The 12,706-nt window shown below is 39.0% G+C and overlaps 1 protein-coding gene across 8 annotated transcripts in view; it reads right to left on the bottom strand.

Annotated features, from left to right (window-relative positions):
• Window positions 1–12,706, bottom strand: part of TTN (titin) — a 275,368-nt gene that overhangs the window by 97,007 nt on the left and 165,655 nt on the right. For all 8 annotated transcript variants that reach the window (XM_064586770.1, XM_064586777.1, XM_064586776.1 and 5 more), the window contains 16 exons: window positions 12,178–12,453; window positions 11,885–12,024; window positions 11,448–11,574; window positions 11,094–11,357; window positions 9,937–10,203; window positions 9,535–9,798; window positions 9,307–9,446; window positions 9,015–9,141; window positions 8,625–8,891; window positions 8,255–8,521; window positions 7,173–7,439; window positions 6,942–7,081; window positions 6,260–6,386; window positions 5,317–5,459; window positions 1,808–1,931; window positions 1,019–1,285 (listed from right to left, as the gene is read on the bottom strand). In XM_064586770.1, coding sequence (XP_064442840.1) covers window positions 1,019–1,285; window positions 1,808–1,931; window positions 5,317–5,459; window positions 6,260–6,386; window positions 6,942–7,081; window positions 7,173–7,439; window positions 8,255–8,521; window positions 8,625–8,891; window positions 9,015–9,141; window positions 9,307–9,446; window positions 9,535–9,798; window positions 9,937–10,203; window positions 11,094–11,357; window positions 11,448–11,574; window positions 11,885–12,024; window positions 12,178–12,453 — 3,207 coding nt within the window. The remainder of the gene's footprint in view (window positions 1–1,018; window positions 1,286–1,807; window positions 1,932–5,316; window positions 5,460–6,259; window positions 6,387–6,941; window positions 7,082–7,172; window positions 7,440–8,254; window positions 8,522–8,624; window positions 8,892–9,014; window positions 9,142–9,306; window positions 9,447–9,534; window positions 9,799–9,936; window positions 10,204–11,093; window positions 11,358–11,447; window positions 11,575–11,884; window positions 12,025–12,177; window positions 12,454–12,706) is intronic.

Here is a 12,706-nt window from a genome sequence, read left to right on the forward strand (position 1 = left end):
CTCCTTGTGAGTCCTTCCCAGGATGATCGTTCTTGATCAGTGAAATTCTGGGACACAAATGCTGGCCAGTAGGCTTGAAGATATGCTCATGGTGGCTGAGGCTTCTTGGCGTGGTAACAAAGTAGATGACAAAGGGATGAAGGAGACCCAAGAAGCTACTCTCTCATTAGCTAAAAGCAGAGCGACCACAAAGAGGAAAGAATAAAACAGTACAAGATGCATGGAAGCACAATCAAAGCCACTATTTTGTAGCTGTTGACAGATGGGAAGCAACTAAACCAAACAGCAGCTATCGCACAAAAATACAGACTGAAAAATGTTATCACTGGACAAACGAATGAATGAAGAGATGAGCTAGCATGTGACATTTAGAAACAAGGTGTATCTTTCACCAAAGGAAGAAGTAATGCTAAAAACCATTAGTGTTCTCTTCATTCACAGGACTTCAAGAATCCAGTCTTCACTCCATCTTATCACCCTTTCTTATTTTCAGAGATAGCATTATGTAAGTGGGCTTTATCATATTACAGCGGACTTTAGCGTGATCCTATTCAAACTGCAATTTCATACTCATTTTCTAGTTGTTCCTGAGAATTCATTTCTTTCCAAGTGGAAATTGCTTTCCTTTCTTTCTTTCTTTCTTTCTTTTTTTTTTTTTTTTTTAAATCATGACTCCTTTCTTGTCTCTTTCATTCAATTTGTCCTTATCTGTCTCAGGATATTCCTATAGTAGGTTTAGCCCCGTAGACAAAGCGTACCTCTGCTCACTAGTCAGAAGCACAGTGAAAGTGATTAATGTGTCCTTATCAGACCAGATGTAGTAGAATAGCTTGTCTTTCTTTTTCTTTCTTTCTTTTTTTTAAACACATAAAGGATCAGGTTATGTCAGTATTGATACTATAAGTTGCCAAGAAAGCAGTTAGGCCAAGAAGGGCATGCAAAAGGTGGCAGGGTTTTTTGTTGTTGTTGTTGTTATCAGAGTTGCAAATGAAAAGTCCCGTGTAAGAAGAATACTTACGCACAACGTTCAGGTTACAGGAAGTCTTAAAATCCTTAGCATCACAAGTGTATGTTTTAATATCCTCTGGAGTACAGCCGTGTATAATAAGTTTTCTGACCCTGCCATCAGCCACAATTTCATACTTCTTGCTTTTGAGAATTTCTGTCCCGTTTTTGAACCATTTCACCTTAGCATTTTCTCTGGATACTTCACACTCAAGGACTGCGGTGGCTGCTTCTTCGACCGTCTGGTCCTCAAGAGGCTTAGTGAACTCAACGGGGGGTTCTGAAAGAATCACACTAATTAGCCAAGGTAGTTTTCCTTTCCTCCTCCAAGACTTTGAGCACCTCCTCAACTTTCTTCTGATATTGCCAGGGCTTTTTCTGTTTTTAAATTGCATTTGTTAGTTTTGATTCTACTTGGATGCTTTCCTCTAATAATGATGTTTCATCATTATTTGTACATACAGAGGAAAGGTGTTGTTTTAAACAATATGAAACATCGAGACATAGTAGCCGCGTCTTGGTTAATAAAGTGATAGATACCCAGTTTGATAATAATTCTTCCTCCAGCCGTTTATTGAAAGCAACATAAATGGGGGGACAGAAAGAGAAAGTAAAACATATTCTAGTCCATTTTGACTCTTTTTTTTTTAAAGTAGTTTTTGAACTATTTTGTTAGGCCAAAAAGTAAAATTTGGATATTTGGTGGATTTTAATGATCTGTGGTACTCAGCATAATTGAGAGTTGACATTATTTATGAACCTCTGCATTAGACATATTTTTAAAAATAAGCCTTGTAATTACCTTTCACAAAGAGGTTGGCATGAGTTTTGAAATCCTTTGCTCTTAGTTGGACTTCTCCAGCGTCTTCTAACTTTACGTCCCTCAGAGTAAGTGTATGAACTTTTCCTTCTGAACGTGGGACCACCTAGTTTTTTTGGAAAAAAAAAAAAGTACAGTTTAAGACTATATGAAACAGCAGTTCAATACATACATAGGTACATTTAATTCACTTAGGTAAATAATTTGAAATAGTGCTTTCTAAGTTGTTTTATAATCATATATAGAGCACATATGCCTTTGAAAGTGATTTTAACCAGTAGTTTGGAATCTTTTAAGAAAGTTTTAGGCTTTCCTAGTTACCCTTACATAATTATTAGGTGGCCTTTTATGTTGAAATGCCTAGCCAAATTTCTGTTTATACTTCTGTATATATATTTATATAGCCACTGAATTTATATATATGATAGAACTTAGAAAAGCTAAATCATGGAAGGAAGGAAAAAATTCCTGCATATAGTAAGCTGCAATATCATGATCTCAGAATATCAAGACAAATGCTGCCATCACTATTAATATTTGGGTGAGAAATTCTTGTTGTAAATGCAACCTTAGGTGGTTTGAAGAGGCAGTCTGTAGAAAAATGAATTGTCCGAAAGAATACACCACCTTGATATGGGCTGTCATTAGGTCCCATAATTGTGGCTTGCACAATTACAAATCAGGCTACAGACAGGGCCATCTTCACAGTAATGATGCTAAGACAAGGGCATGGCTATTAATATAATGACCTTAATAATTGAGAAAGGTCAAAAACACAATAAGGGAATACAAACAGGGGAAGGTAATTAAGATATGTCCTGCATCATAGCTACCTAATCAACATGATGCTTGAATGGGAAAAAAAATTTGTTTTTGTAATGGTGTTTCAAAATAAATTTTGGACCGTGAATTAGGGCTATTCTTTTAAAGTATTTCAGATTCCAACCCATCTACAGATATAGCCTATCAGTTTACACATTGTTTTATCATTTAAATTCCTCTGAGGCTGCTCTAGAATATTCTATTACCAAGAATTTGTCTCAGAACACAATGGTTCTCAATAAATAGCTCATATACAATGTACCTTGATTATGTAAGGAAAAACTAAGCTGAATTTTGTGGTGGTTTATGTTTGTAAGGATAATGTTAAGAAACTATCCTTTTAATATTGTTAGCCTATCATGGATACATATTGCTGTAATGGGCATTATGACTGTGACCAAGCTGTTAAAGTTTAAATTCATAATTATTAAAGGCCAATTAGGACTTACCAGTGCTTTCTCAGACTGATGGCTGAAGGGGGTGGGGGGGAACCTCATTTTCTCTAAAATTTTCTTTTTTGATTTCCTATTCCCATCACCTGTATTTGTTTGATTGGTGTAGTTTTGGAGGCTAAACATTTTGCAAACTGAAGTTGAAAGGCCTGAATTAAATTGGTATTAGCAAGTTTGTTATGATAGATTTAAACAAAACCTGCAAAATGTAATAAATCACTTTATTACTTCACAGTTATATTTAAGTTTTTTTTTTTTTAAAGATTTTATTTATTTATTTGAGAGAGAGACCATGGTGGGGGGGGGGGGCAAAAGGAGAGGGAGAAACAGACTCCCCACTAAGCAGGGAGCCTGATCCCAGGACCCTGAGATCATGACCTGAGCTCAAGGCAGATGCTTAACTGAACTCTTTCAGTTCTTTAAAAAAAAAAAAAGAAAAGAAAAGAGACATATAAATAATACAAGAGCAAGTTTATAAGCAGCTAAAGTATTTTGGATGGCTAAAGTAAAGAATTAAAATTCTTATGGCAAGAGAATCAGAGCATTGTAGTAAAGTGATCTTTTTTATTCCCAGAAAGAAGTTTAGTGACTATATATATATTTTTTTAAATAAAAGAAATATGGATAAGTTTTTTAGGAATCTACATTTCAAATTAAAATAGAGTGTTTTACATTAGAACTAATGAGACTGATTTTTAATAAAAAAAAAGCTCTTAATTTGACCAAAAGATACTCAGTAGCAAAAGAATAATATTGTCCTTAAGCAGTGTTCCTCTATTGAAGTCTTGAGTTTACAAATGTCCAAAGGATCTTGAAAAGTCAACCAGTTCTCTGCATTTGGACATGAAAGCAATGAAACTACACTTCATGGGACAAATGTTCATTTCAAAAAAAAAAAAGCAAACTTGAAGGTGGAGATGCCTCTATTGCCTAGTTCAGTATTTAGAAGACCTCACTGCAGGGAAAGTGTCCTCACATGTAACTTAATTCTCATGCTGCCATTTGAATGCACAGCGGCTTTTTCTGTCCTTGGTAAAAAAGGAAACCGATTCGCCGTTACTGTCTTGTAGCAGGTGGACTTTGTCTGTTACTGAATTCCCCTTTAATTGCTCTGGTAGAATACTCGTTTTTTTTTTTGTTTTACTACAGTTGTTCAAAGGCATTTGCCTTCTTATTAATTACTTCACTCAACTTTGTGGCTCTTTGTTACCTGAATCCCTTTTAAATTATATTCCTTCACCTCTTAAAAAGTTTGATTTGAAGCCTTGATGCCATCTTTGATATTATTTTTTAAATATTGAAAAAAAAAGTCCTAGAATAATATACTGCCTGTGCTTTATTTCCAACCTATGTTGGACATTCTCTGTAGGTTTTATTCCAAGAATTCAAAATTAATGGAGTATTATCAAGAGAATTTAAACAGACAGACTGTTGTGGGGAGCAGAACAGATAGCTCAATTTAGGGAAATTATATTTTGGGTCTATCTGCATGGTCATTGCAGTTTTTACTTATGGCTAAAATTTTGGGCATAGATGAACTAACACTGAGAGCTGGTTATTTCCTCAAACTTAATGTGTATTTGCTCACACATGTGGATAACCTCAGAGCTCTCCTTCTTGTGACAACTGTCAGCTGCACTGTAAATAGTCCACTTGGCATTCCAGAATTTGCACAGCTCAAAGCACTTGAGGGTTAAAAATAGCTTTGTGGAAATGCTTGAAGAGCAAATCTGCCCAGAAGTTATCTCAACTACTTGATCAACTGCCTGAAATGGAATTTCCATCTTCTCTTCTTAATCCCCTTATATGCAGAACACTAGAGAGCACGGAGAGAATTAGTCACAAAACTTAATGTGGGCTGTTGTGACAAGACATCTGATCAGAAGGCCTTTTTGATCCCTCCTGTCTTCCAGTTAATCAAACAAACTATCACTGATAGTTAATGAGTGTTTGTCTTTTCCTCAAAAAACAGAAAACCTTATCGTACTTAAAATTTTTATTTCCATTTCAATAAAAATACCATCAGGTTAAATCCAACAAAGATATGATGAATCTGCTTTATAATTTCAACAGAAATCAGGCTAGAGTAGGGAAGGGGAGGGGAAAAGATGAGGAAGGGACATTAGAAAGCAAAGAACAAAGAACATACAGGTGAAGATGGAGAGCATGAGAGAAAAAGGAAGTGCAGGACATGGAAACCACACGCACGCTTTTTACCTTATCGCTAGGCTCAAGTTTCTTCCCTTTGAGATACCATTCCACTGGGATATCCTCATAAGAGAGCTCACAGTCGAAGGTGGCTGTCTCCCCTGCGGTCACTGTGACATCCTTCAGCGGCCTCAGAAGACCAATCACTCGTGCTTTACGAGAAGAAGGAAACAGCTCGGGATCACTCATTTTGTAATTCCAAACGAATAAATACACTTAGTTATTAATCTTCGTGGTTGCTCTCTTCAAGAAGGAAAGAGCTGCAGGACTGGCCGCTGTTTTAACTCTCAGGTGAACGTGGCCCCTCGGTGCCGAGAAGGGGAGAGCTGGTGGCCAGAGGGTGGGTATTTGTAGGGGCCCTTCCGTTGTGATACACGAGGTCAGCAAGAAATCTGCGCTGCATCTGTCTCTCTGCCAGGCATCAAGTTCCTCTTGCTACATGTGGTATGTGACTTCCAAAATAACTAAGACTGTGATTGGGAGAGGACAGGGGCCCCGCGATCACATAGCCTGTCCATATCCATCAAACACTTTGCACCTTCCAAAAATGTTAGCCCACACACCCCGTCTCCCTTCTTGAGTCTGACGTGCCCACACAGCTGAGTTTTTCTGTGGTGTTACGGTTGTACAGCCATCGAGGGATGTGGTCTTTCAGAGTGCTGAGTTAGATGCTCATTGCATGCATTACTACTTGGAATGGAAGGAGTACACAGCAGGAGAATATGACTTGCTTAATTTTCTTTTCTTCTAAGGGCCAGCAAGGTCAGAGAAATTTCCAAAACCTTGGAATTCGAACCTTGTGTATAGTAGGATGTCAAAGAAGTAAATACAAGAAAGCCAGTTTCTGGACTTCAATAATGTTTTCTAACTAATTAAGTAATTCCAATTAACGTTACATTCATTTTCTGCAAAAGCACATCCTTGCTTTTCACCAGAAACACATCCAACTTACGTTTCACTCGGAGGTGGGCACTAGATTTCACATTGGCAGCTTGGAAATCCACCCCACCCGTCTGGTCCAGGCGGCAGTTGTGCAAAATCAGGAAGTGCATTTTGCCTTCTTCCTTGATCTCACAATCCTGTGCCAAGAGAGAGAAAAGGTTTCGTAGGAAACAATCTCTGACATTTTTTCTGAGGCCATCCTAGCTTAATGGAAGGAACGTTACAAATAACTAGTGGGGAGATTTGATGTAATTTTGAGCTCTTTTTCGTGAAATAAAGTTTGCAGGTACTATCAGAAAGCATGATGTATTCTACCTGTATAATTCGGAACCAACTAGCAGCATCGCAGGGTATCTACGACCTTATACCACCTGGATCAAAAAGAAGGCAAGTGTGCCTGTCTGTGCGCATTTGTAGATCCTAGTATCTCTCTTTGGCTTAAGGTCTGATGGAGAACTCGATACCATGTTTTAAATTTGTAGATCCTAGTATCTCTCTTTGGCTTAAGGTCTGATGGAGAACCCGATACCATGTTTTAAATTTGTAGATCCTAGTATCTCTCTTTGGCTTAAGGTCTGATGGAGAACCCGATATCATGTTTTAAATGCCCTGCATGCATTCTGACTTTTTGCCCGTCCTTTTTCATTTCACACAGTGCCTCTAGGTGTTGACAAGTTCAGATATAGCCTCACAGGTGTCTGGAGTAGTGCCTCTCCCTTGAGCTTCCAGTTGGCATGGATATCCTCCTCAGAGATTTCAGTTTCAAAGCGGGCTGTCTCAGTCTCCATCACCTCCACACTGTGCAGAGGCCGCACCAGCTTGATCTCCCGATCTAGAAAAGGGAAGGCGCAGCTTGCATCATTAGCCTCTGGCAGAAGTAATGCCAACGGCTTCAAGAGTGGAACTCATGGAAATCTCCTCACCTTCAATGTTAAGCTTTCCTGAGGTCTTATCTGTCCCACAGTCACAGGTATACTGTCCAATATCTGATTTCAAGGCTTTCTTTAGGATGAGTATGCGCTTCTTGCCATCCGCCTTAATAACAACATTTTTAGATGGCTCTATTTCCTTCCCATCCTTAAACCATTTCACTGGTGCGTCTGCTTTGCTAATTTCACACTGTAGAATCACTTCGTCTTTCTCTACACCAGTGTAATCTTGAAGTTTTCCGGTGAAGTATGGATCTCCCTCTGCAAGTAAAGAGTAAGTGAAAACGTTTCATTAACCACCAAGGAAATGCAATCCCTGGGAAAGTTCAAGAGGCTGCTCGCAGAGTTCTGGGCATATTTTTAAAATTGTACCAAGCTTTCACTTATTTAACATGTTTATGTTCAGAAGTTCTCTATATGTTAGAAAGGGAACCAGTGCATGTGATTTATCAAGAACTAATCATCCATCTATCTTACATTTTGAAGTATGTTATTGATAGTAGTTTGAAAGACACTAAGAAATTTAGCTTCAAATATAATGACTTGTTCCTTCATGACTTAGCTAAATTTCTAATTCCTTTGCGAATCCATTATGTCCACCTGAAGCTTTCAGACTCACACTATTAGTTTTTCTTATATCAATAGTTTGCCATTAATAGTTTCTATATATGTTAGACTTCATATGTAATCTGCTTGATATTGAGGGGCCAAGAAAAATAATGACTTTTATGAATGTAACTTCTGTGCTTCCTCTCTTACTAGAAGTTTGAAAACACTTTCCTGAAATAATTTTGATAAAATGAGGAGATGGGAAGTATTTATAACCCTATTTTAAACATGACAGAGCTCAATAATTAAGAGTTTTATTTCTGATCTGAACTGGCTATTTTGTAAGCTTGAGTCTTCATTACTTGAGAGTCCTCATATTTTTAGGTAAAAATATTTTAGGAAGACACCTGATAAGGACAGGGGCTGCTTTCATGCAATATAACCCTTAGAAGATAATTTTATATGATAGATAACTCCACAAATTTCTGCTGAGTTTAATGTAATAAATAGAAAAAAAAAACACCTACCAAGCACAGTGAGTTTAGCTTCTGAACTTAGCCCCATAGCTTCCACTTTAATTTGAGAGGTATCATCAATAGAGAGGTCTTTGAATGTGATGGAATGAGTCTTCCCTTCATCGTCCATCCAGACCGACCTGCTGGTGTGCAGGCGCTGATCGTTCTTGAACCACTTAACCCTGATGTTATCATGGGACAGCTCCACAGTGAACACGGCACTCTCCCTCTCTTTGGCTGTTACATCCTTGAGTGGGGTGAGGAATTTGAGTCGGATTCCTGTCCAGAAAAGAAAACCTCATTAATTCCCGCCCTTTAGGAGGAACCATAAAAATAAAAGCAAAAAAAATTAAAAGGGGTCTATTTCATAAAGAATATTTACCTTCAATGATCAGTTTGGCACTTGTGTGTTTATCTTCAGCTTCAAACATGTATTTTCCTTCATCTTCAAAAGCAGTGGACTTGATCACCAGGGAATGTTTAGTGCCATCCTTTATAAGCTCAACTTTGTCATCGCCTGTGATTTCCTGGGTTCCTTTCAGCCAACGGAATGTTTTGGGCTCCCTCGACACTTCGCACTCAAACTTAGCCTCATCTTTTTCAAAGACTTTAACGTCACTGAGAGGCGTGATGAAGATGAGTGGCAGTTCTGCAAAGAGAAGACGGGGTGGATGAAACCAGATTATGCTTCTGTTCATGACCCCCAGTCAGCTCAGGGTCTCAAAGTCTTGCAAAGAAAATAACAAAAGAGTGGCTGAAAGGCAGAGCATACCTTTCACTTTCAGATTGGCTGCAGATTTGGCATTGGCGGCCTGGAAGGAGACCTCCCCTGTCATATCCAGCTGGCAGTTATAAAGGACCAGAATATGCTTCTTCCCATCTTCAATGATCTCACAGTCCTATTCGGAAAGGTAGAAGAAGGACAGAGCAAGAAGAACATCATTGTCATAACTGGTGATTCCCACCAATCATGAAGACATTTTGGTCCTGAAGTCTATCTTTTTTCACCCCAAACAACCAAGCAAGCAAGCCCCTGCCTGCGTGATTGGATGATCTTGACTTACAGGGGAAGCAGTTAAAGGCTCTCCTTTTAACTTCCACTGGCCATGAACATCCGGTTCAGAAAGTTCAATTTCAAAGCGAGCTGTTTCACCGACAAACAATTCTACTCCGTACAGAGGTTTTTCCACTTTTATTAGGCGAGCTGAAAGTACACAGAGTTTCGTAAGGAATTCTGAACAAATACACTGCGTGTGCAGGTAGGGTGAGTTGAAAAATTCTGAGCAACTCACCTTCAACATTAAGATTTGCTTTTGTCTGGTCAGTGCTGCAGTCACACATGTATTTGCCTTTATCTTTAAGGTCTGCCTTTTTTATTTTTAGGGTGCGGCGCAGGCCATCCGTCTTGATAGAGTATTTTGTTGAAGGTACAATCTCTTCGCCATCTTTGAACCATTTCACTGGCACGTCTTTGCTCACTTCACACTTCAGAATAATCTCATCCTTCTCAACTCCAGTTTTGTCGTGTAATTTCACAGTGAAGTAGGGATCGGCCTCTGGAAAAGCCAGTCAACAGATCATCAGGAGAACGTGAAGATTAAAGTTTACTGGAATCACAAGTGGCAAAATATTCAACAACCACCCCCTCTCTCCATCCCCAAACTGGCTATCCAGTCATTGTTGGTCATGCTTACCTAAGACCTTCAGGTTTGCTGTGGAGCTCAGGTCCTTAACTTGAGCTTTTATCTGGGATATATCATCCAGGGTCACTTCTCTCATTTCCAGTTTGTGAGTCTTGCCCTCAGATGAGATGAGTACGGTTCTGCTCGTGTGGAGTTTGGCATCATTTTTGAACCAGACTACATGCATTTTTTCATGAGAAAGCTCACACACGAAAGTTGCTGTTTCGCCTTCTTTCACTGTTTGGTCTTCAAGAGGCGATATGAATTTCAACCTTATACCTGCAGTGTAAGCGTGGAGAATGTGCTTAGAAACACAGTTTACCTTCAGAAATAGTCCACTCTAAACTGCCAAGGTCAAAAGGATCCATTTCGCATAGCATTTATTTATTCACCTTTTCAAGTAGGATCTATCCTCCATTAAAAAAAAAATTAAGGGGCTCTTTTGGTGATGATGTGACAGTAAAGTTGTGGTGCCCACTGTCACTTATCCCTATCAGAATTTGGTGTTTGTGGCATAAATCTTGAGAGTTGGCTTTTCTTTTTGTAATGCAAGTACCTGACTTCAGCTTTGCGTGCTAAGCATCCACCTCAGAGATGGCCATCTTGAGTAAACACATTGCCAGCCACAGGCTAGATCAGCAGCCAGGCTGGGCCCCTCCCCACCATGCCCCACAGGATCCTCTGTTTCTGAGACCTTGGTTGATTTTGATAACTGACCACTTGGGCAGCTTGTTTTTTTTCTTCCCTCACTTTAATGTCCTGCTCTTATGTTTTAAATTCACAACAAAGAGTGAGCCAATAAAACCATAGACCCCTACCCTCAACCTCAATAAAAGCGGAACCCCAGGCCCGCTCTCTACCTCTCACCCCCTCCTCCCAAAAAAAAAAAAAAAAAAAAAAACCCAAAAACAAAAACACCCTGGCTCTGTGGCCCCAGGTGTGCTGTGTAACTTCCAGGTCCTATAAGTAATAAACCTGTCTCTTTCAACATTCCCTGATGGTTACTGCTGAGGGCATCTTGCAATCATAATAAGACTCACAACGGCTGGTCCAGCCACAACACTGGTTATTGATAGGCTGAGAATGGCACACACAGCATTCTATCTTTAAAGTCATATGTTTGTGTGCTTACATGTGGGATACTATATCCAGATATCATAAACTCTTACCTGTAACAAATAATCGTGCCGAGCTCTTCTTGCCCTCCACCTCAGCAGTATAGACCCCCTCGTCGTTAAACTGAGAATCATTGATAACAAGAATGTGTTTCTTTCCATCAGCAATGATATCAAACTTATCAGATGTCTTGATTATATCAGGTCCTTTAGACCATATCACATTTGCCTCTCGAGTGAGGACACATTCAAATCGAGCCTGTCGCCTTTCTGGAACAGTGACGTCCTTCAGGGGCACAGCAAAGTCAAGTTCAATTTCTGAAAATCAAATGTTAAGAGTGAGGTTTCCAGAACGCACAGGGCTGTGAAATGAAGTCAAGTCCACTCCATGCGTTCTAAAGGCCATACCTTTTACTGTCAGAATGGCAGTGGTAAATGCATTAAGTGCCTGGTAAAGGACTTCCCCAGCTTGGTCCAGTTTGACTTTGTGCAAAGTTAAGAAGCGTTTTCCACCTTCCGCTTTGATTTCACAGGTCTGAAAAACAACGGTCTTGGTTAGCATTTGAATGAGATAAGTTCCAGAGAAGAGAAATGTTTCAGATCCACATATGTCTACGGATGTCCTAAAAATTACTACTAATAACAGTGAGTAAACATGTCTAGCCATGAAATATTTAAAAAATCACTGGAGCTGTCCACAAATAGTGCATCAGAGTTCTTCCCCTCTTTGAGACTTTAGAATCCTGAAAGAACTTCATCGTCATTGAACCAAATCTGAATGTCAACCTGAAGATAGAATGTGGATATTTTACACAACTGGCAACTTAAAATGGGAAATGACTCACAGGTGAGGGCCGAAGAAGTTCTCCCTTCAGTTTCCACTGTCCAGGAATGTCTGCCTCTGAGATTTCTGCATCAAAGCTTGCGCTTTCCTTCTCATAAATGGTAACGTCCTCTATTGGTTTAAGCAATTCAACTTCACGCTCTGTATTGGTCGGGGATGAAAAATCGTAATGCTTTAAACAATCTAACAATGCTTTGCTTCCTTTCCTATTTTTTTTTCTTTGTTTGGTGTGTTATTTTGCCTTCTTTACACACCAAACTTATCTTTTTAGGATATAAGGAAAGACTTTTATACCTCCAAGTGTCAGCTTTGCGGGGTATCTTTTCCCTTCAATTTCCACTGCATATTCATCAATATCTTCTGGTGTAGCATTCTTGACTTTGAGGAATAGTTGTTTTCCTTCTCTTACTATCTCAGTCTTATCATTCGGTTCCATGGGGATTTCATCATATCCTTTGAACCACTTAATGTTTGGAGTTTCCCTTGCTATAATGCAGGAAAAAACAGCCGTCCCCTTTGGTTTCACATGCTGATCTCGTATAGGTTTCACCAGCCAGTCTCTGATGACTTCTGCATGAAAATAAGGTCAGAAAAAATAGTCATGACCTGAACAAGTAATAGAAATAACTTCCTTAGTAAATTTCAGAAATAGAAAAAAATTCTCAAAACTGGATATAATTAACTTGCTATGATGGGTTGATATTCCCCCGTCTTAGATAAGGTACAAGGCTGGGAAATAAAATTCTCTCTTCCATTTTGTTAATATAATAACAAGAAATTCTCTCTTCCTTTTGCTAATATAATAATAATAAGAAGAATATAC

The sequence above is a fragment of the Mirounga angustirostris genome, unplaced genomic scaffold (assembly GCF_029215605.1).
Source record: "Mirounga angustirostris isolate CCGP_5_RB_7025 unplaced genomic scaffold, mMirAng1.0.hap1 SCAF_3, whole genome shotgun sequence".
Taxonomy (NCBI): Eukaryota; Metazoa; Chordata; class Mammalia; order Carnivora; family Phocidae; genus Mirounga; species Mirounga angustirostris.